The 23,491-nt window shown below is 46.9% G+C and overlaps 1 protein-coding gene across 1 annotated transcript; it reads right to left on the bottom strand.

Annotated features, from left to right (window-relative positions):
• Positions 1-3,969: 3,969 nt before the first annotated feature.
• TRIB1 (tribbles pseudokinase 1) lies at positions 3,970-21,898 on the bottom strand. The gene is made up of 3 exons (XM_026679136.2): positions 21,185-21,898; positions 17,030-17,322; positions 3,970-8,676 (listed from the first exon to the last, which is right to left on the bottom strand). The coding sequence occupies exons 1-3, from the start codon at positions 21,551-21,553 to the stop codon at positions 8,208-8,210; spliced, it is 1,131 nt and encodes a 376-aa protein (XP_026534921.1). The 5' UTR covers positions 21,554-21,898; the 3' UTR covers positions 3,970-8,207.
• Between the last annotated feature and the right edge of the window lie 1,593 nt (positions 21,899-23,491).

The raw sequence follows: 23,491 nt of genomic DNA, 5'->3' as shown, positions 1-23,491 counted from the left end.
CGTGGGGCTTGGGCTGTCCTCTCGGGCAGGGAGGCTTTGTAAAATAATTCGCTTTACCTTCGAAAGCAAAGGGAAGACGGGAGCGCCTGAAACCAAGTGTCTCCTCAGGGCTCCGGTTGCAGGGAGGAGCCCTGACTGGCCCCACGTGGCTGCGCCAAACGCCGCGCTTTGCTCTAATGCCGCGGCAGCAAGGGAGAAGGGAAAGCAACGGTGGCCCGAACCCGAAGGTCTCCGAATATCCAAGCTGTCGCCGCCGCCCACCCACCCGAGGATGCAAGGGGAATTAAGTCACCCCGAAAAGACGCCCTAGCCGCTTTTTGGGTCAAAAAAATAAGGCCCGGCCTTATTATGTGAGAAACACGGTATATACCTTCAGGGGTGGGATTCTACCTGGTGGGACCGGTTCTATAGAACCGGTTGTTACGATTCTGCGCAGTTCGGAGAACTGGCAAATCACTCCTCTAGCTGTCCCTGCCCTGCCTCATCCACTCACCTGGTATATGCGCCATCAAACTTGTCTGCGTACATTGCTATTTTTTCTCCCCCCCCCAACCATTAGCTATTCTGCTGTGCTGGGGGATTTAAATTAGCTAGAACACAGGAAATCAATGGATTTCTTGTTTTCTAGCTAATCTAAAAGCAGAGCTGAACTTTCCTTAGGACTGAAGCTTCTATTTTTCAGTGCAGACTCAGGTAGCAAATTGCAGAAAGATAGATCTCTGAGTGAATCTGTGATTCTGCAAGCAACTCAATCTGCCTCTGCCTGCTTTGTCTGCTTTTGGGTAAAGTTGCTCTTTTTTAATAAAAAATTCAATATTTACATAAATATTTATATATTTACACACATGCCATGCTCACAGTCACATGACCCCCAAGCCATGCCCACAAATTAGGCCACGCCCACATAACCACAAATTAGGCAATTGCCCATAACTGTTAAGAAATTTGAACCCCACCCTTGTATACATTGCTACCTTTATACCTTTATGCCAGGCCTGTTTGTTCAACAAATTTGTTCAGCAATAGTGGCCAAACAACTGACTCTTCAAGAGTCTTTTTTGGACCGGTTAAGGACCTATTAAGGAAAACAAAATCACAGCATAAACAGTGGTGCGATTAAATTTTTTTTATTACTGGTTCTGTGGGAGTGGCATGGCTTGGTGGGAGTGGCTTGGTGGGTGTGACAGAGGAAGGATACTGCAAAATCCCCATTCCCTCCCCACCCCACTAACCTGCTTTCCAGCTCCGTTCTCCTGTGCAGGGCAACAAAAGAAGACCCAGCCAATCAGCTGGGACTTGGGAGGCAGAGAATAGATGGGGGCGGGGCCAGTCAGAGGTGGTATTTGTCAGTTCTTCGAACTACTCAAAATGTCCGCTACTGGTTCTCCAGAACCAGTCAGAACCTGCTGAATACCACCTCTGAGCATAAATGAAATCTTTCAGCTGAGTAAATCCTTACATTGCTTCACTCGTTGACTAAGCTCTCTGGCAGCAGGACTGGAGGTGGTGAGAAGTATCACAGATGACGAACGGCTTGCTGGACATCAATTATAATAGATGTAACCTTCCTATAATTTGCCTATACAATCCACCTACGGAAAAAAAATATGCATATTCTCTAGCTGAGAAGGCAGGAGTAATTAGCTTTTAGTCCTATAAGAGCAGGAAATGGACTGAAAAGAAAGCTTTGGGTAAACACTCCTGCTCACCAACTAACCAAGTACAGGTAGTCCTCAAACCTACGGCCACAACTGAGCCCAAAATCTCTGTTGCTAAGTGAAAAATGTGAGCTTTGCCCCATTTTACGACTTTTCTCCCCATGTTTGTTAAGTGAGTCGCAGCCGTTGCTAAACGAATAATATGGTTGTTAAGTGAATCTGGTTTCCCCCGTTGGCTTTGCTTGTTAGAAGGTTGCGAAAGGGGATCGCATGACTCCAGGACACTGCAACCGTCATAAGTGTGAGTCACTTGTTAAGCATCCGAATGTAAATCATGTGACCCTGGAGAATGCTGCAACGGTCGTAAAGGTGAGAAATGATCATAAGTCGCTTTTTTCAGTGCCGTTGTAACTTTGAACGGTCACTAAATGAACTGTTGCAAGTCGAGGACTACCTTGTGGAGCCAGGAATAGGCAAGATGACACACTTAGGTGAAAATATACTTGCAGGCACCTGCCATGGTCCTAAAGATTGATTGTGTGTCTGGTCCAAGACACACAATCAAGAGCAACACAAGGAGTTACTTCAGAGCAGTTTCTTGCCTGTGACAGAAATCTTGCCAGGCTAAAGCACCGCATAACCACTAGAAATATCCTGTGAACTGCTTAGGGAGAGCCTACCTTCGCTCTCTTTCTGCATACCAAAGATTCCAAGTTTCTTTGTCACTTTTGCTCTCTGGGAAAGAGAACCTCCCTCCTGCGATTCTGGCCTGCGTCCCATGTCATTCTTGTTATTCTAGTTATTGTGAGTTGGGGGGATTCCAGCGTACACAGCCACAAATGACCGCCACAAATGGGAGGAGCAGCACAGGATTAACACAGCGGTGTCAAAACTCGGTTTCCTTGAGGGCCGCGTCAGGGTTGTTTGACCTCAGGGGGTCAGGGTGGGCGTGGCCAGCTCAACATCACTCCCGTCGGGGGGGCGCCTGTGGCGGCCCGAGCACTCTGCCAGCGAAAACAGAGCTCCAGAGGGTCGCCGGTGGCCCTCCTGAACTCCGTTTTTGCTGGCAAAGGCACCACGGGCCAGTCCTTCACTGTTTCTAGGGTGGCCCCACAGGCCAGATCTAAGCACCCCTCAGGCCGGATCTGGTTTCCCAGGCCTTGACTTTGATACCCCTGGATTAACAGGACTGGAACAAGATTAGGTGGAGAGTGGTGGGGGGATAAATGACCGTTGCTGATGTACAATTCTTCAGTAAGAATTCTACATCACTACTCCAAGTTGTTGAGAGAGATTATATGTATCCTGAAGACTAATGAAGGTCTGGATTGGGGCGGGGGTGGTGGTGGGGGGAACCAGGTTCTAATGGAACCCAAGTAATATGGAACTTCTGTCTGGTTCTCCTTTGGTCTCAGTTGATCCATGGATGGACGAGCACAAGCTACCCAGTAGCAGGGTTTCTGCATCCTTTCTTGGTGCAAGAAGTCCTGGTGACTGCAACTCATACTTGGATTACTGTAATGTCCTTTGCATGAGGCTGCTTTTAAAGGCTCTCAGGAAGTTAGAACTAATCCAGAATGATGGGAACATATATGTAGAGTGTGGGCCCTGCCCTGGTTACCAGAACCCAATTTAAATCGTGTCAACAAAACTCTGGAGTATTTCCCAGACTACCTTCTCTGACTAAATTCCACCTGGCCTACTACGTCATATAAAGAGGGATTCCTTGTTGGTCCAGCTTTCTAGAAGTGGACCCAAACTAGAACTGTTCAAAGCATTGGCTGCCCATCTCTCTCACAAATGAAGGCAAATATACGTACCCCAAGCTAATGCTGCAGGATCCAATTGGAGTCAGTCACCAGAACAAGAGATTTATTCTTATTTATTCTTTCAAGTCTTTGGAGCCCATTCTCAGGGAACTTCTCTCTCCAGAATGACACACCTTTGGGTTCCGGTGACAGATGCACATTGGATCCTGCACATTAGTAAATGTCGCTTTTTTGGAGTAGCACCAAATGTGGTGGAATAGGGCTTCCTTGAAAGCAGAGCAGCCCCTCCCAAGAAACTTTAGAAAGTTATTAAAAACTGAGCCTTTTTTTAAAAAAAAGTTGTTCCAATAACATTATCTACACCTCTAGTTGTTATCATTTTTCTCTCCTCCTTCCAGTTTTGATTTTGCAATTTGCGTTATATTGTTGTTTTAACTCTGACATATTTGTTTTCACTGGGACATCGTAAGTGCCAAGTGTTGCAAGATTGCGGCAGGATCAAAAATGAGGAAATTACATAAAGCTTCAAAGGAGGTGAACAATTTGTTATGAAACCAGATTTATTAAAGTTTTTTGTACAGGAATTTTACAACTTTCGTCATGATAATCCTCAGAATATGTACATATTTACAGAGTTTCAACAGTGTTATTAACTTTCCACCTACCAAAATATACAGATTTATAGGCAGGTCCAAAGATATTTAAAAAAAAAAAACTGTATCACAGATACAAATATATTAAAGCAATCACAAGAGCCTTAGTGCAATTAAGGTCAACAACTTTTCACCTCTAATTATCTTGATTTATCAAGTTAGTATTGCCAGCCATCATTCACATTTAATCTGCTCCTTGCTAACTCAGGTTTGTTTAGGGCACACACACCATAGTTATTAAATTAGAAAAATAGAACTCGGTGACAAAACACTGCATAGGACGTACACTGGAGATGAAGCACACTGAATCTTGGGAGCCCTTTTACTTATTTATTTTTGCAAAAGCCTTGAAATAGTATCGCATGAGATTTTAAAACCTCACTATCACTTTTTCAGCTCTGTCTATAAGAAACTATGGCTATTGCAGTCATTGTATGCCACTTATTATCCGCAATGGTTTCATGGAACTACATTTCCCATTGTACCTTGAAAGATAAAGCTACGTTAGTCTACAGTGCGGTCTTATCCAGCATCTAAGGCCTTTCACATTTAGCTGAACTACAATTCCCAGCATGCCTCACCACCAGTCATACTGGGAGTTGTAGTTTTACTTCTTGAAAGTCCTGGTAAGCTAAGAGCTTTCCCATCAAACATGCTCTTTGTGGATTCTGCACAGACACACTCACAAGCCTGCCCACAACAGATTCAGCTTATTTTGGACTGCGATTATCGACAGCAAAAGAAACCAACTCATCTTCCAATTATCACAAGCTTCTTTCAAATTTTCCTGTCTGGATGAGCTACAATTCGGCAACGAGAGCCTGTTTTTACACTAACAGGAATTGACACGAATGTCAAAGACTTCATTATCCCACTCGGGAAGCTAATGCTTATGCAAAAGACCCATTAATTATGGATCACAAATTAAAATAGGACCATCTCTTACAGCCAGAAAGAAACGAAAATGCAGAAGACAGAAGAAAGGAGAGTTTTATAGATTAGAGTTGGCAAAGTCAAAAGGAAAACACGCTGGTATTGCTTCCTGGTTGAGCTCCTCGGCAAGAACAGAGGGAGCCAGTGCATTGCATCACATACTTGCACAAAAAGCCAAAACACAACTGCCTTTCAGTCTACACAACGAGATACAGCTTATCTTCAATTCTCAGGTTAGGCCACCCCACCCTTAGCTGGTGTGTTTTGTATTCGGATGTTGAGGCTGCTTGGAGAGCAACACCCAGTTCCACAGATACAAGGGAACCAAACAAGGTCAGAAACAGGCCCTTTCACATGACTGCTTGAGAAAGCATGCTTAAAATTGATGGCTTCCGCTAACATTTGGCATCTAAAAGCCAAGACTGGGCTTTGAAAGTGTTATCTGGAATGACTGGATTCTCTGCGGGTGTGGTCTTGGGCCGAGGGGTCTCCAAACTCAGCAGTTTTAAGACTAGTGGACTTCAACTCCCAGAATGCCTCAGCAAGCCACGTTTACGAAATTGCCCTTCACATCCTCTGACATCGTCAGCAAAAAGGACTGGCGGGCTGGCTGAGGCATTCTGGGAGTTGAAGTCCACAAGTCTCAAAGTGGTCAAGTTTGGAGGCCTCTGGTCTTGGGTTGTTAGCACACTTGGGTGACAAAACCAGAGTTGGAGATAGAAGCCCTTTTCTGTTTGTTTCCTGGAACTCCGTTTTGCTGGCGATGTCAGAGGGTGTGAACGTGTCACACCTTGGTAAGCATACACAGATCCTCCCTTGGCTAACACTTGTACTTAAAGACACCAACATATAAACAGTGCGTTATTGTCAAGTCACATGCGCACCCCCATCTGTTCGACTGCTGAGTCATGGAAGAAGTTGAAAGGCCGGCTTCACCTTTTCTATCAAATACGGGCAGCCCTTCTGCCTTACAAGCACAGCTGAGCCCCAAATGTTTCTGTTGCTAAGTGAGACAGTGAGTTTTGCCCCTCCCCATCTTGATTTTGATCGCGCTGGGATGCTGCAACATTCCTAAGTGTGACAAACCGTTGTAATTCCCTCCGTTTTTTGTTTTTTTTTAATCAGTGTAGTTGTAATTTTCAAATGGTTGCTAAATGTACTGTTCTAAGGAGAGGAGAACCTGGTGGACTTCCACTCCCAGAGTTCCCCAGCCAGGCAAGCTGGCTGGGGAATTCTGGGAGTAGAAGTCCACCAGTCTTAAAAGTTGCCAAGGCTGGAGACCCTCCCTCCCTCCCTCACTAGGGGCATATTTCTGTCTGCTTTTCAGGGTTAAAATCCCATGGATATTCAAGAATATAGCTGCCAGAACAGCACTGAGAGCCCCTTCACTCAGATGGCATGGAAGCCATTTTAGGAGGTCCACTGAGGTTGTTACGTATGGAGAGAGACTGGGGTCTTTTTTCTAAAGCCAGGGATATTCCTTTTAATGGCTCTGAACTTTCTTTTTTTTAAAAAAGAAAACACTGGAAGCTAAATGCAGTTTGGCACCTTTGGGACTGGCACCACAATGCAAGGCATTGACATCTGTGGAAACCAGGCCTCAAACGCCCCCAAAGTGAGCAAGTCTCTGTATTCAGCCTCTCAAGGGCACTTAATTCTAGATTATCAAAGGCTCTGCGGGTCAAAATAACAAAAGATTTAGCTGCCGGATTTGTCCCGTCAACGACAGCTCTCTTGAAAGGCTAAGCAGCAGCCTTAAGTCTGGATTAACCAAGTTGGGTTTCGAACTGTAAAGCCTCTAAGATCAACAGGTTTTGCAAGACTGGGATACACAGCCTGTTGCCTTGAAGATCGAAACATTCAAGTTGGACTTTCTGTTGTCTAAGAAACTAACAAAACAACCATTGGACTCTGGCCTGAAAGATAACGAGAGCCCCGTGAGGGAAACGGATTATTTAAAATCATTGTCAGACTCCTATTCCACATCTATATATATATATACATGCCAACCCATCTTTCTAGCACTGGGATCATGTCCTGGTCCTGCCTGGTGTATAGGCTCTCCTGCTTGGGCAGGGGGGGTTGGACTAGATGACCTACAAGGTCCCCTATAACTCTGTTAACCTGTAATCTGCCCAGCTTCGTTAAGAACCTCAACTGCATTTCACTCTTACATCACCAGCTAAAAGATTCTGTAATCAAAGGCCAGCTGGTGATCCTGTCATCTCCATGTGATGGACGGGAGGCAGGAGAATCCTCTGGCACTTCTGTCATGGCTGTAACAGTAAACTGGGCAGCAAAACCAGGCCATGTGGATGTGAACAGGCATAGGGAGCTCAAAAGCTCTTTTCTATTAAGAGGAAGGAAAGAAGGAAAGCAACAGAGGCTGCAATATTTATACAGGAAGTCCTCAACTTATGGCCACAACCGAGACCCAAAATTTCCACGGCTAAGCAAGGCAGGTTGTTTAAGTGAGTCACACCCCATTTTACAATCTGCTTGTAAAGCGCATTAAGCAGTTGTTAAGCCAATCCAGCATCCCCCCCGTTGACTGTGTTTGGCTGGGAAATTCACCAATGGTGACCCCACATGAGGCCAGAGGATGCCGGAACCATCAGGAATACATGTTGTCGAGTGGCCAAATTTTAATCACGTGGTTGTGGGGAATGCTGCAACGCTGTTGTTAAGTGTGACAATCAGTCCTAGGTCGCTTTCCCCCCGCCGCCCCGGTGCTGTTGTAACTTTATAAATGGTCACTAAGTGGATGGCTATAAGTCAAGGACTTGCCCGTACTTCAAATTCCAGCTAAAGCAATCTGATTTTCCAATGAAATCCAACATTAGCTTGCCGTTTCTCCAGATTCTAGTTCAAACGTTCAGCAGCACGCTTGCACTGGAATGGGATGGCAGAGTCCCCCAAACACCAAGGAAGAACCCATAGATTTAGCAAGCCAGGATTTCAAACTTTCTGGAAGCTTTCCATGTGGACGTGGGAGAAGATAAAGAGGCCCTCCACCTGTGGGATGAGTGCATTTGAGGTCTCAGTCATCCTGAGCAGAGGAAGGCTTTTGGAAAGCGATGCATTTACAAGATGGACACACACACATGTGCACCAACACAAAAAAACGGACACAAAAAAACGCGGAACGCAAGAGCAACATTCTCTCGTCCCCGAGGCAAAGGGAGTCGGCGGAGCTAGCAAAAGAAGAAGCTCATATCATCGTCCTCCTTCAGTTGCTCCGGGACCACTTGATCAGAGATCCGTATATCCTGGTCGGCATACCCAGATTCCAAAACAGCCTCGAACCAAGGATGGAGCAAAATTTCCGGAGCGGTGAGTCTTTCAGAGGGTTCTCGCCTAAGGAGGCTGCGGATGAGGCACCGCGCTTTGGGAGAGACGTGCTCAGGGATGCAGAACTGTCCGCGCCGGATTTTGGAAAAGAGGGCGGTAGGATCCGAGTCATGAAAGGGATACCGTCCTACTAGGAGAGTGTACAGCATAACGCCCAAGCTCCAAACGTCAGCCGACTTCCCGGAATAGGTTCCTGTTGTGTTTAAGATTTCCGGACTGACGTACGCCGGACAGCCGTGTTTGTCTGACAAAGCATCATCCTCTCCTTTCATGATGTGGGTGTCTTCCAGGCTTTCGAGTCTCAGCTGCATCCTGGAGGACAGAAGAGGAGAGAACCTCAGTTAGAATGCCAGAGATGTAAACGCCACATTCACACACATAACGTGCAAAGAGAGCACATCCGTGCGTCTCTCGAATGTTCGCCCACTCTTCTGAAACAGCAACCTGCATATCAAAACACCGCGGAGAGTTTCTACACAGGGTTAATCTGCAGAGGTGATAAAAGCATATAAAGCACATGCTATGGAGTTCACCTAAGTTCATCAGCCTCAAGGACACTTCCACTTTTATTATACGTGTGAGCTACTGTTGATTGAATGGTGCAGTCAACAGGCTCGGGAGCCTGGCTTTTGAACCCCAATGGCTCACACACCTGCTCCCTGAAACATTAAACCAATGGAAATCATGGCTCAATGAGTAAAAATGCATTTCTGCTCATTCAATGACACAAAGTTATAAAGGTAGTCCTTGACTTACAACTATTAGTTTAGTGACCGTTTCAAGTTACAGTGGCATTTTAAAAAAAGTAACTTAGGACCGTTTTTCACAGTTATGACCCCAGGGTCACTTAATCAAAATTCAGGGGCTTGGCAATGGACTCATATTTATGACAGTTGCAGTGCGCCTGGGGGGTCATGTGATCACCGTTTGAGGCCTTGTCAAGCAATATCAATGGGGAAGCCAGATTCAATTAAAACCGTGTTACTAACTGAACCACTGAAGTGTTAACAGCTGTGTGCCAAGAAAGTTCATTAAATGGGGCCAAAACTCACTTAGCAACTGTCTTGTTTAGTAATGGCAACCGTGGGCTCCACTGTAGTCGTAAGTTGAGAACTATCTGTAATGCAGCTAAAGGGAATAAGTTAGCCATCGTTTGCTTCCTTTAGAATTGCCACCTCTTAAAACCACTGCAAAACTTCTATGCCTGAATGAGGCCACAAGAGAGTCGGTATCCAACGCACAACTATTTTCAATGGGTTGTCAGTCATCGAAGGAGAAAGGAGGTGAAGGAAATGACCTGCTCATGGAAGAGTCTCCATTACAGCAAGCCACATTCACAGGGCAACGATGGGCTTGGATGAAAGCCAGTTTTGTCTCGGTGACATCGAGCCTTAACTCGCTGATGGGATGGCAGCCAAAACTTACATCCCTTTTGTTCCTGAAATAGTTGTAACTCTCTAGTTCAGTTTATACAACATTTCCCACCCCTCAATTCACAACACATATACAGAAAAGAGCCATGCAGGTTTCGCAGCTTTTATGCGGAATTCTCTTCCACCCAAACCCTGCATTGCTGGAGTGCTGTTTAATCTTATATTTGTGGATTAAATACTTTCTGTGGGGTGGGGGTGCCACTTTCCTGACACAGTTGGCTGGCCAGCCTCCTTGCCCTGACCTTCCCTCCTCCCTTCCCCCTCTCTCCTAGCTGGTCCTGTACATGGAAAATATGACTCAGATTGTACTACCTGCTCTCCAACCGGCTGATGAGATCCAAGTTTCACACCTGCGCTTACTAAGGCTAACCTCTTGCCCAATGTTGCTTCACCCCCGGGGTTACCAAACGCGCGACTCACAACCTCATCCCTGCGCAATTACTAGGTTTCTAAATTAGCAGCGCGGAGTGCAATCTGCTATTTCAGCGAGTGGTTCAGTTTATCACAGGCAGCCAAACACACCAGTGTTTCTCCCTGCAAGGAGAAAAGAGTTGCCAGGTTTTTTAGGTCAATGTGTACTTTCTGATAGATTGCTCTCGTCCGTCCCCAGACTCCGCTGGTTTGCCAAAGGGCCATTGTTTCACCGCAGGCTTTCAACCTTGACTTTGATTGACTGATTCACACATGCCTGTTCAACCCTTCTTGAGCGCCCGATGGCTCGAAGTCATGAAGTCACCTAATGGCACTGAAAACACGAAGCAGGAGAACAAACAGGCCAGAAGCTTCATCTATGGCGCAGAAACCCACCTCCCCAGGAAAGCTTTCACTCAGCAATCTCTTTGTCCCAATTGTCACTCTGGGTGCCTACATTCATGTGCCAAAGCAGGACATTTAATAGAACAGCCTGTTTGTGCTTTTTTTTTTTTTTTTTTTTACAAAACATGTCCCAAAGGAGCTTTTCCCAGAAGACTGAAGCATCTTGGATGAGAAGTTTCCAAAGGGAAAAATAAAATAAAACAAGGAAGTCCAGTTGCCTTTTGGAAGAAAAAAAAAAGCACTTTTGGGACAACCATGACCTGGCTGATGGAGAATCTCCATAGAGATCTTTATAAAATACTTTCCGATAACAGGTGTGCTCACCTATCTCAGTTAGCTAAAAAAAAAAAGAATCAACTAAATTTGCACAACGTAGACATACATTACACCAATAGACCAGAGGTCTCCAAACTTGGCAACTTTTAAGACTTGTGGGCTTCAACTCCCAGAATTCCTCAGCCAGCAATCTACGTAAGGCCCTGATATTCCCTCAGGATCTGGCTCACTGGAAATCTGGGAGTTGAAGTCCACAAGTCTTAAAGTTGCCAAGTTTGGGGACCCCTGAAATAGGCCCTTGCTCTGCTCACAAAAATCCCATTTTACTCTGCAGACTGCTTGCAGCTCCTTCCTTTCACTTTGCCAGCTTTTTGCACCATGTTATTAGCAATTATGAGTCCTGGTGGCGCAGTGGTTAAAATGCAGTATTGCAGGCTGACTGCCCGCTGCCAGAAGTTCAATTCTGACCAGCTTTCTATCCTTCTGAGGTCAGTAAATGAGGACCCAGATTGTTGGGGATAATATGCTGACTGTGTAAACTGCTTAGAGAGGGCTGTAAAAGCACTATGAAATGATGCGTAAGTCTTAAGTGCTAATTATTTGTAGTCCCTCTTGCCTGCAGACATCAAAGTTGGGGCAATGCACCTGATTTCCCTCTTTCTTATTTGTCATGTTAAAGCTGGACTACAGGTTTCGAAAAAGGCAGATAGTCCAAATCCACCTCTCAAGCTTTCTTACTCAGCAACATCAACTTCCAACTTGCTTTAACGTTTTTATTGAGTTATACAATAAAATAAGATACAAAATATCAAAGTAAATAGGAAAACGAGAGGGAGGAAGAGGGGGAAGAGAAGTGAAGAAGGATAAGAAAAAAGAAAGAAAAAGAAACATCAACTTCCAACTTCTTCTGTTGCAGTAAAATAAAGCATTAACACCAAATCACAACTTTCTTGTTTTTTTCATAATAATATGAACAAGCCCTTTCTTCCAACTTGCAAGAAAACTAAAATAGATTTATACAACCATCTCCACAAATACAATGGCAGCCTCTCTGCATCAGTTGGGCAATCCTTTAGCCAGCATTCCCCCTTAAGACCCTCCTGAACAAGTGGTTCTATCCCAGTGCTATTCAGAAGTGCTACTTTGCAAGCAGGAGCCCTGAAACCCCCCACCGCACCCCCCAAAAACCCCAAAAGATTTGGGACTAAGACAGACACAGGAATTAAATGCAAGAAGGCGGCGTAATCTCCTCTTAGGGAAAAGAATGCCATCTACCAGACAGACACAGAACCTCCAGTCCATAGTGAAGTGCAACCCCTACCAGGTTGAAGAATTCAGAATTATGCTGGGAATAATTTGTTCCTTAATGTTAACACAGAACAATCAGCTGCTCCTTCACCCAAACCAAAAACACTTGAAATTAAACACCAAAGGCTTCAGAGCATGCATGCGCATACAGGGAGAATTAACGACACAATCCCTAGCATTCACAAGCAACTGCGCTCCAGCACTTCAAAGTAATGTACGGATTGCAGCAATCAGGCGTGAAATTGCTTTGGATGCCAAAAGCAAGACTCCCACCAAGTTCAAATGGGCTGCTTTTTCCTACCCATTCTGGGCCTGCTGGCACATGACCCAACCATCTTCAAAGAGAGGATCTCAAAAGTTCCTCCCTTCCTCCCTTGTGCCCTCAGCACTCTTTCTTTAAAGGGGGTCCTCCAGTTTATCTCCAGAGGAGAGCAAAGAAAAGTAACCTCGTGTTGTGTTGGCACAGCGGTGAGTTTGGGGTGGGGAGCAGTGTGCACCCAAGGCTGTGAAATACATCCATTAAAACTTCACAACGTTTTCTCTCCCCCCCCCTTAGGGCCAAGATCCAAACGACCGCACAATCCAGAGGTGGCATTCAGCAGGTTCTGACCAGTTCTGGAGAACCAGTAGCGGAAATTTTGAGTAGTTCAGAGAACCGGCAAATACCCGCTCCGACTGGCCCCGCCCCCATCTCTTCTCTGCCTCCCGAGTCCCAGCTGATTGGCTAGGTCTTCTTTTGTTGCCCTGCACAGGAGAATGGAGCTGGAAAGCAGGGTAGTGGGGTGGGGAGGGAATGGAGATTTTGCAATAACCTTTCCCCACGAGTGAGTAGAGAATGGAGATTTTTGCAGTACATCCTTCCCCTGCCACGCCCACCAAGCCACACCTCAGAACCGATAGTAAAATATTTGAATCCACCACTGACCCAATTCTTTTCAAGATACCCAAGAAACTGGGCTAAAACATCACAGCTAACACATCACAAACTGTGATTAACACAAACTACACGATCCGTTCTCTGAAAGTACAATGGAAAGCTACACTGGGGGTAGGAGGGAGATGGTGCCGAACTGCGCATCCGAGAGATAGTCCTTGATTTACAACCATTTGTTTAGTGATGTTCAAAGTTACAACGGCAGTGAAAAAAGATGAGTTATGACCATTTGTCCCACTTATGACAGTGGAAGCTTCCCCAGAGTCACCTGATCAAATTTCAGATGTTCGGCAACTGACTCATATTTATGACGGTATTGCAGTGTCCCAGGGCCCTTCTGCAACCTTCTGACCATGGGGAAGCCTGATTCACTTAATGACCGCATCGTTAACTTAACAACCGGATTCACTTAACAGCTGTGGCAAGAAAGGTCGTAAAATGGGGTAAAACCCACTTAGCAACTGTCTCGTTTAGCAAACTGAAAAATTGGGCTGAAATTGTGTATTAAAACTTGACCCCAAATGCTCAACATTATTCCTTCTACATCAAACCAAGTTGGCATGTAGGCCTTCCAGTCTCAAGACTTTCTTGAACGACAGAATAGCCGGGCACACAAATAGGCTGTACAATTGCAGAAAACACAGTCATTCCTTCCCATTGTGTCACCGATGGCATTCCTGGCTAAGCCTGTAACATCTCTCTGTAGCTTCTTCCATTCTCCCAACTCTGCCATTCATAACAGGTTCTTTATGTAACTCTCATTTGCCGTCAATGCCCAAATACAATTCATTTAAATGCATGACACTTAAAATTACATCAACCTTTCATTCATGTCTATTCCGCCGCACACCTTAACCTTATAATCTAAGTCAAACCGCCTGGGACAAAGTCATTCATAGACCAGTTATGCTAGTTTCTTTCTTTTCTTTTTCTTTTTAAACTTTTTGGGATGGAAGCCCAATTAACCATTGGGAGCTTCAGCTCAATCAAGATGAAGCATTTTGGATTTCAAACATCTCAGCCCCCAACCTCATGCCTGCAGCTCGAGCCTGTTAAGTCGAAATTAAGTTATTCCACTTAGCAATCAGAATCCCGTCCTGGGTTCTGTACTGAATTTATTTGTTTGCAAATATGGCAACTTAACATCCGCAGCACGCATGGCATGATGTGCACAAACGAGCCTCAGTGAAAAAACTTAACAACCAAACATCCAACAAGGATTAACCTAGTCATGTGTGTCCCTGCTGAGAAGCCTGCATCTGGCACCAAACAGCCCGTTCACAACTCTGGGACAAACAGGTTTCTGTTCGTACGCCATCCTGCTTATGTATTTATTTGCTCCAGTAAGAATGTAGATTAAAAAAAGCACAAAAATGACCTTAAGAGGTGGAAAGAACTGCAATTTAAATAAACAAACGTTCGTGCTTCTCTGGGAACCTTTTCGTGATTTCTTTGGAAAGGATATTTATGTGATATTTGTGGAGGAAGAAAAATGTAGAAGGAAGAAAACAGTCCAATAAAAACAGCACCATCAGGTTCAAGGTGTAAAGAGTAGCCCAAGGAAGTCATGAACAGAGAAACCATGTCGGGTTTCCAAAAAAAAAAAGTGCTATAGGTAAAGGTTCCCCTCACACATACATGCTAGTCATTTCCGGCTCTAGGGGGTGGTGCTCATCTCTGTTACAAAGCCGAAGAGCTAGCGCTGTCCGAAGACGTCTCCGTGGTCATGCGGCCAGCATGACTAAACGCCCAAAGGCGCACAGAATGCTGTTACCTTCCCACCCAAAGTTGTCCCTATTTTTCTACTTGCATTTTTTATCTGCTTTCGAACTGCCAGGTTGGCAGAAGCTGGGACAAGTAACAGGAGCCCACTCCGTTACGCGGTGCTAGGGATTTGAACCACCGAACTGCAGACCTTTCTGATCGACAAGCTCAGCGTCTTAGCCACTGAGCCGCCGCGTCCCTATGCCTACATTGCCATTATTTAAAATTAAACATTTCACTAGACCAGTGTTTTGCAACCTTGGCAGCTTGAAGATGTGTGGACTTCAACTCCCAGAATTCCCCAAGAATGGATCAATCCTCCCACACATAGCTTTTGGGTTAATGGAAGAGGAAAAGTCTCCATTACAGGTGGTCTTCAACTTATGACTGGCCATTCCAAGTTATGACAGACCTCCCCCCCCCCCCAAGCAACTTATAACCCACATTCAAAGTTTTGATGCTTCCCCCTGCAGTGACGATTGCTAAACCAGCCTGCATTTACCGCTGTTGGTAGCATCCCCTGGTCCCATATTCTTTTTTGCCAGAAACCGGAATTTATATCTAATTTCCAGCAACAAAACACACGTCGGGGACAATGAGTTCACTTAACAACCATGACATTCGCTTAATGACAGCCACAAAAATGTCCTACGCTTGGGGTCAGTTATGCGAGTGTCACGATTACAACCCCCATAACATACAATGGAAATTCTCAGCTCCATTTTAGTCGTAGGCCAAATGACTACCTGTATATAATTTGTTGTCTACTCGTTCAGCCTGTTTTGCTGATCTAAGAGGCAGGTAGATTGTGTCACATTTGAGGCATTATTTTATGGCTGCTCTTTGTTACAGGGTTGAATGCTTTATCTTCCTTGAACTCACAACCACCCAATAAGTAATTCACAACTCCTCTTCATATTTTTATAACAGTAACGATGCATTAGGAACAGTGGTGAGATGCTGCCGGTTTGGAACGGTTCGCACGAACTGGTAGTTCCGACGATCAGCTAGCCTGCCCACCTGCCCCTGCCCTACTCTGTCCTTTATTTCCTGCTTTGTAGCTCGTCTCTCAATTGCGCGGCACAGCTGATTGGGCCCCCCTCACTGTACTATTTACTGTTGCTGACTTGGAAGGTAAGCAGCTGAGTAATGCTCCATTTTCAGTGCTGCGCAGAAGCACCTTGGGCACGCGCTCGCACAAAGCGCATGCTCACCAAACCGGTTGTTAAACCAGCAGCATCCCACCACTGATTAGGAGGGGGAGTAAAGGCACCCAAGTCTGCACTGGCCTTGGCCTGGAGGGTGCCAGCAAACCAAGGCGCCGGTGCTTCTTGTTAGACAGGAAGCAGGTTATGCTGACTGGGGAATTCTGGGAGTTGAAGTCCACACATCTTCAAGATGCCACGGTTGAGAAACACTGCACTAGACATTTAGACATTTTTCAGTGTAGAATAGTTCTTTGGATCCCAGGCAGAAGTGAGGCAGCTGTTTATGTAACATCACTCACTTACTAGCATGGCAAAAATGTTGGACTTGAAATAAGAAAAGGGGAGGTCATATGTTGTGTCTGGGGTGAGCATTGTCCGTCAAACATGCTCTGCCTTATCTGCCCTTCCCAACAGCAATTAAGGGTATAATTTCACAGGGCTATCATCAGAATCATTGCAGCTTGTGCAGATTATAGCAATAGCAGTTACTTATATACTGCTTCACAGCCCTTTCTAAGCAGTTTACAGAGTCAGCATATTGCCTTCCCCCACCACAACAATCTGGGTCCTCACTTTACCGACCTCAGAAGGATGGAAGGCTGAGTCAACCTTGAGAGGTCATTATGGGAGGTGTTATCAGATATTATTCCGTACAGAAAAGACAAAAGTACTAGTTTCCCCAGACTGGATCGCCATCGTTTCCTCATTCTAAAGAGGCCTATTTGATACAGAGAACTGGTATAGGATTCACAGCAGGGGTAAGCAACTGGCCGGCCATGGGCCAAATCCAGCCTAGTGATGAAAACCAAAAAAAACCACAAAGGCTATAGTTAAGCATTAGACGTGGCAATTGGGAACACATCTTCTGAGGATTCTCTGTGGAGAGAGACCTGAAAGCCAATTATCCCGTAGGCCCATCCGCTCACCTTTCTTCATTAGAAAACACAAATTTCCTGAGTTTGAGGTCCCCCAGCACAATGGCTGACTGGTGGCAGTGAGCCACTGCAGAGACAATCTGTTTGAAGAGTCTAGCGGCTTCCTGCTCCGGCAGGCGCTTGCAGCTCCTAACGTAGGAATGCATGTCACCAAAGTCCTTGTCGAAAAAGACATACGCCTTCGTGTCTCCGAGGATGACCTCCACAATCCCGGTGATGTTTCGGTGTGATGGCAACTGGATGTAAGGCCTGATTTTGTCCTGGTAGTGTTTGAGAGGGAAGACCTAGAGATAGAAGCAAGTGGGGAGGGAGAAAGAGAGAGAGAGAGAAAAAAGAGAGATTAAGTAAGATTTTATTGGAGGATGCAAGGACCAATCCTTGATGGATCCTGATCAAAATATCTGCAGTTGTGGGGTGTCCTTGGTGCTCCCTAAGCTTGGTTGCTTTCTTGTACATAATTCTTTGCCTAAGTACAAAATATCATCAGGATTCTGTTAGAAACCCCGCTCCCTTCTAGCACTGATGACGTTACCTAAGTGGGGTTAATGAAATGTCTACAAGAAAACAGCACCAAAACCCCATGAGTTTAACCTTGAGTTAAAAATACTCTCTTCTATCAGTATATCTACATTCACTAAACCATGTTCTCACAATTATTAGTAAATTGGGACCCGCCATTAAATCACCCACCAAAGAGGAGATAGCAGAAGGTGCCGCCTTGAAGAACGTGGCTATGATCCAAACCGAACAACATGGAAAAAGAGAGACAAATCAAGCTTCTGGAAGAATTATACACTTCCTAGAACAGGCAATGGAAGTAAGATGCATTTTTGTTTCTGTGCATACGATCCTTAGATGAGGAAGGGGAATTCATTTTGGGAAGATGATGGAATCACAATAGTCCAAGTAGCTGAAAGAAAGGGTGCCACCTCCCAAACTGATCATGTTCCCAAGATCTGCATGGTGTCTTGGGCTGCTAGGTTTTGGAAATTACCACCTCTTAGAGGTACATAAGGCTCTTCCTGAGCTAGAGAGAACTTCTGCCTGTACAGCATCTGGCATTAAACACTTAGCACAGACAGCAAGGAAAGTCTTAGTTCCACAACAAGGACAAGAAGTATCCTACGGAAAACATAGTACCATATATAAATCATACCCGATCTAATCTGGCAAAGCAGTTCTGATGTACCATATTGTTTTGGATACATCTCTCCAGACACCGCTTAAACATCACAGCCCTTTGCTTTTAATATTTCAATATTAATATTAATAAACTTTTAATATCTGCAATTCCTGCTTTTTGCACTTGAGCCCTGAATCTTTGCACACTCACTATAAATACTGGCGCAGCAGTTCCCTGCCAGAACAGTAATGTACAGTAATGCTCCTTGCTTCAGTGTCAAGGAAAAATGAAGAGGAGGTGTGTTTGTGGCAGGTTGGGGGGGGGGGTTTGAAGAGCTATTAAAAGCCACCAAAGCAATCACCTCCCAGTGAGTCAAACAAAGGTGAAGGCAACCGAGCTGAAATTTCAAAGCGCAGCAAACATTTAGGCAAGGAAGAAGGGGATTAAAGCCTCTCATGCTTTATTCACGGATATTTTGCAAGACTGCAATCATGTCCTGGGACTTGCAAAGAGCTTACTCACATCCTAAGCCAAGCTGGAAATGGTGACTCTTCCAACTTGGCTCAAGCTCCCAGAGAGAAAAATATATTGCAAAAGGGTCTCCAAACAATCACCCACAGCCCTCTTCTTCCTGGCTACTTTCTCTCTTGACCATCTGGTCATCATTGAAGTCCTCTTCCCTATCAGAACTCCGTCCCCCATACAGCTGAAGCCACGCTAGGCTACGCCAGCCTCCTTGCAAACCCAGCGGAGGTTAAAAATAAATATTTCAAGAGGACGAGATGATTTTCCTGACTTGGAAAAGAGCAATTCTCACCACAGGTCATTGATGAAGAAGAGTTTGCAAGCCAGGACGGGCAATCCTCTCAAAGATTCACAAGCCACTGCAATGTCTCCAGACTCCGAATCCAACTTTAAAAAAAAAAAAGAATTCTACCCACCCACTTACGTCCCTTTTCTTCTCCTTTCTCTATTATTATCTGTACTATGTTAGAATGTAGATTGCAAGGTGTATCAGGGAAGTCCATCTGGCAACTTAAAAGCCTAACCGGAGGCACGCCTGCTAGTAACTACACTTTGAGGAGGAGCGTGCAATTCCAAACGGGGCTCTAAGTATATTTAGGCTGTTTCTAGAAGCAGGAGGAAAGCAGAAGGTTACAAAGGGGAGGCCAGTGGCCTAAAGACTCTAGCGCAGTGTTTCCCAACTTTTAAGAAGTGTGGACTTCGACTCCCAGAATCCCCAGCCCCCATGCTTAAATAACTTTGGTTAAGATGTATAGACCGGCTGGGGGAATTCTGGGAGCTGAAGTCCACCTATCTTTAAAGTTGCCACGGTTGGGAAACAACTGCTCTAGAGCAGGGATGTCCAAACCGGGCCACTTTTAAGGCTCGGGGACTTCATCTCCCAGAACTCCCCAGCCAGGTCACATCTCTTAAAAGTTAAAAGCACAGCGGCTGGGGATTCTGGGAATTGGGGTTCACGAGTCTTAAAAGTGGCTAAGTTTGGGGGGAACCCCTTGCCAGAGGGAGTCGATTATTCGGCAGCAGGTTAGCCAATTTTGATTTTCACCCTCTCCTGCATCACAACAAGTATTCCACCGTGGACTTTGAACTCAGGAGCAGCAGCTCCCCATTCGTTTCCAACGGTTCTGCAGCGAGAGCAAGCAGGCCGGAGAGGCCACCAGGTGGCAGCAGGAAACTTCAGGGCTGCAGCCTCGGCTTCCTTTTCTCTCCCCGGCAAGGCGAGAAAGCGCCGGGGAAGGCAGAGCGCGTGTTTTATTTAAAGAGCCGAGGAGACACCTCATGGAAAACTTGGAAAGCTCTCTCCGCTGCTAGTGGCAGTCCAACTCCTGCTTGCGTACTAGGCTGCAGGAGGGGAGCGGAAAACAAGAGGAGGATGACGGAGGAAACCTAAACCCTTCCTTACTCCCAGGATCTTGGTAGAATAGAAATAGAATTCTTTCTTGGCCAAGTGTGATTGGACACACAAGGAATGTGTCTTGGTGCAAATGCTCTCAGTGGACATTAAAAAAAAAAAAAGATGCATTCGTCAAGAGTAAATAAGGTACAACACTTAATGATAGTCATAGGGTACCTTTCCCGAATGCAGTTAAACACAGACACACACACACACATACACAATACACGCATCCACCGGGGATCCGCTTCTTTTCTTGCAAGGATCGGGGGGGGGGGCGCGGAAAAAACACATTTCTGGGCCAAAATCTGCGCTTGCAAAGTGCAGCGCAGCCGAATCGGGTCCCCAATTAGGAAATTAAGAAAGGCATCGCTTTTTGCAAGGTTCTTTTTTTAAAAAAATAGGTATCTATCTTTCCCGAGACCTTCTTTGGTCCCGATCCCGGCACCAAATCGATGCCTTCTCGGCTTTCAGATGTAGGTTTCCTCGGCCGCTCATAGGCGATCTGGGTTGTTGTGTGGGTTTTTTTTGTTTTTGTTTTTGCTTTTTAAAGCCCCCTTTTCAAAAAGCAAAAGGGCAAGAAGGGAGCCCCGTGGGGTTCGAGTGGCAGTTTTCGGGGACCCTTCTCCTTTCTCCCGTTCACACAAACACACACTCAAAATTGCTCAGACACCCGTCCGATCCAGCACGCTACTTGCTGTCCTAAAAGAAACGCGGCGGCTTGTTTTTTTTTTTTTTGCAAGTCAGATCTTCGCTTTGTGATGCACAACATCCGATCCAGCTTTTGCCCTTGAAACGCCGGATATTCGAGGTGGTTCATGACGGCCGCCTTTAAACCGAGTCCCATTCAAGTCCGAAAATGGTATATATAGACTTTCCTGCTCGAGCAGGGGGGGTTGGACTAGACGACCTCCAAGGTCCCTTCCAACTCTGTTATTCCATGATTCAAGTGGAAGAAGCGCCGCGCTTTTTGTCTCCCACCCCTCTCCAAGGAAGGTCGCTCTGCCTGGCCCCGGCCCGGCCCGGCCGCAAATCCCAAGCCCCGAAGAAGGCTGCAGAGGCTCCCGGATGGCGCCGGGTTTCGGCCGCCACCTCCCCGGCTTACCTTGCAACGCAGCTCCCGGCCGGTGTTGATGTCGAGCGCCCTCGAAACGTGCTCCCGGTCGAGCAAGGGCAACAAAAGGTAGCCGGCCACCAAGCTGGGTCCCTGGGCGCTGGAAAGCGAACCTTCGCCGGCAGGAGCCGGCGGAACCGGAGCGCAAGGCGATCCGGGCGCGCTGAGACAATCCTGAGGGACGGCGCTGGTGTAATCGACGGCCAGGCGGGCGCACTTGGCGGCGGCCGGCGCTTCCTCGCTGGCGGCGGCGGCGTCGTGCAAAAGCAGGCGCTTGGAAGGAGCGCTCCGGCAGCGGGGAGCGGCCGCCGGCGAGTGCAGAAGCGCGGCGGGGCTGCGGGGTTCCAGCTGGCGGCTCATGGAGCTGGAAGGCGGCGGGGGGCGGGGGAGGAGAGCAGGCAGGAGGACCTCGAGCTCCTGCGCCACAAGGAAGCCGGACGGCGCCGCGCCGGGCTCGGGGAAGCGACGGGCAGGGGGCCGAGCGGGCTCTCCGTGCCTTTTTTCCCTTCCCGGCTTGATTCACCGGCCGCCGCCTCAGCCGCCGCTCTCCTTTTCCCCGCGTCCGCCTTAAAGGTAAGGAGGAGCAGCAGCAGCAGCCGCGCGGGCGAGCGAGCGTTGTTGGGCAATGCCGTCCGGGCTGGAGCGCATCCCTTCCTGGGGGGCCCCGACAGCAGCTCCGAGCGCGCCCAGCCGCCCTCACCATCTGCCGGTGCTTCTACCAAACTCCTGGGAGCGCATCGAAGCGCCCCGTGACGCAAAAGGGAAGTGGGCGGGGCCGCGGGGTGCCAGCCCGCCGGCTCATTGGCGGCTTCGGCTCCATTCAGAAGCCGCGGGAGCGAGCGGGCGGGCGGGCGAGGAGGCGCGTGCGCTTCTCTCTCTCTCGCGCGCGCGCTCTCTCTCTGCCCGCCCGCCGGAGCTCTGGCGGCCGAGCCGTGAGGCGCGGTTTTGCGCTCCACAGAGACCCAGACGGAGCGTGGAAGGGCGGGTGGGGAAGCTAAACGAGGGGTGGGGGTGGTGAAGGTCCCAGCCGCCAGGCCCCGAAGCCATCGATGCGCCCCGCTTCCCCACCCACTCACACCGCCGCGGGCGAGTTAGCCGACTTTTTTACTTTAGATTTGATTAACAGAGTTGGAAGGGGCCTTGGAGGTCATCTAGTCCAACCCCAACCCCCACCCCGCCCAAGCAGGAGACCCTCCACCATTTCTGACAAGATGACAGCCCAATCTCTTCTTGAAAGCTTCCAGGGATGAAGCTCCCACAACTTCTGAGGGAAACTTCTGTTCCATGGGTTGATTGTTCTCGCTATCAGAAAATTTCTCCTTATTTCCAGGTTGAATCTCTCCTTGACCAGTTTCCATCCATTATTCCTTGTCTGGCCTTCAAGTGCTTTGGAGAATAGCTTGACTCCCTTCCTCCTCTCTGTGGCAGCCCCTCAAATATTGGAAGACCGCTATCATGTCTCTCCTGGACCTTCTCTTCACCAGACTAGCCGTGCCCAGTTCCTGCAATCCTTCGTATGTTTTAGTCTCCAGTCCCCTAATCATCCTGGTTGCTCTTCTCTGCACTTTTTCTACAGCCTCAACATCCTTTTTTAGTGTGGTGACCAAAATTTGAGTGCAGCTGGTCTGAAGCTCAGAGGTTTGAGAAATGGAAAAAGGCAACTTAACAATATTGCATTTTCATTTCGCCTGTTTGGCAGCCAATATAGTCCTCAACTCGTGGCCACAACTAGGAGCAGAGTTCCCATTGCTAGGCAAAGTGGTCCTTAAGTAAACTCACTCCAGATTTTATGATCTTTTTTGCCATGGCGATTACGCAAATCACTGCAGGTGTTAAGTGAATCACGCAGTCATTAAACAAATCCACCTTTCCCCATTGACTTTGCTTGTTGGAAGCCAGCTGGGAAGGTCACAATTGGCAATCATGTAACTCCAGGTTGCTGCAATCATCGTAAACGCACACGTGTTGTAAAGCCCCTGAATTTTGATCACATGACCACAATGGTCCTGATTGCGGGAAACTGCCATAAGTCACTTTTTCGGTGCTGTTGTAACTTTGAACGGTCGCAAAATGGCTGTAAGTCAAGGACTTCCTGTAATAAGCCCTCGGTAGAAATTGTTCCTTGCACCCTTCCTTGAAATGAACACCAGCTCAGCACAGCATCCAGCGTGTCACTAGCTGAGCAACCTGTTCAATGGAGCATGACAGCCAACAAGTCACACTTTCAGTAAAAGTTTCCTCAGCTGTTTCAATGTGTCATACGTGAGTTGTTCAAAATGAATGCCACTGGCCTCAGCA

The sequence above is a fragment of the Notechis scutatus genome, chromosome 3, assembly GCF_049901735.1.
Source record: "Notechis scutatus isolate UNSWTSFEM ecotype Mainland chromosome 3, rNotScu1.2, whole genome shotgun sequence".
NCBI lineage: Eukaryota > Metazoa > Chordata > Lepidosauria > Squamata > Elapidae > Notechis > Notechis scutatus.
Note: the sequence above shows the minus strand (reverse complement) of the source record. Positions and strands in the feature narration are given on the sequence as shown.

Coding starts and splice junctions, on each gene's coding strand:
- TRIB1 (XM_026679136.2), bottom strand. CDS start 21,553: ATGAGCCGCCAGCTGGAACCCCGCAGCCCCGCCGCGCTTCTGCACTCG. Junction 17,323..21,184: donor GCCGGGAGCTGCGTTGCAAG/GTAAGCCGGGGA, acceptor TTCTATCTCTAG/GTCTTCCCTCTCAAACACTA. Junction 8,677..17,029: donor GTGTTTTCTAATGAAGAAAG/GTGAGCGGATGG, acceptor TCTGTCCTCCAG/GATGCAGCTGAGACTCGAAA.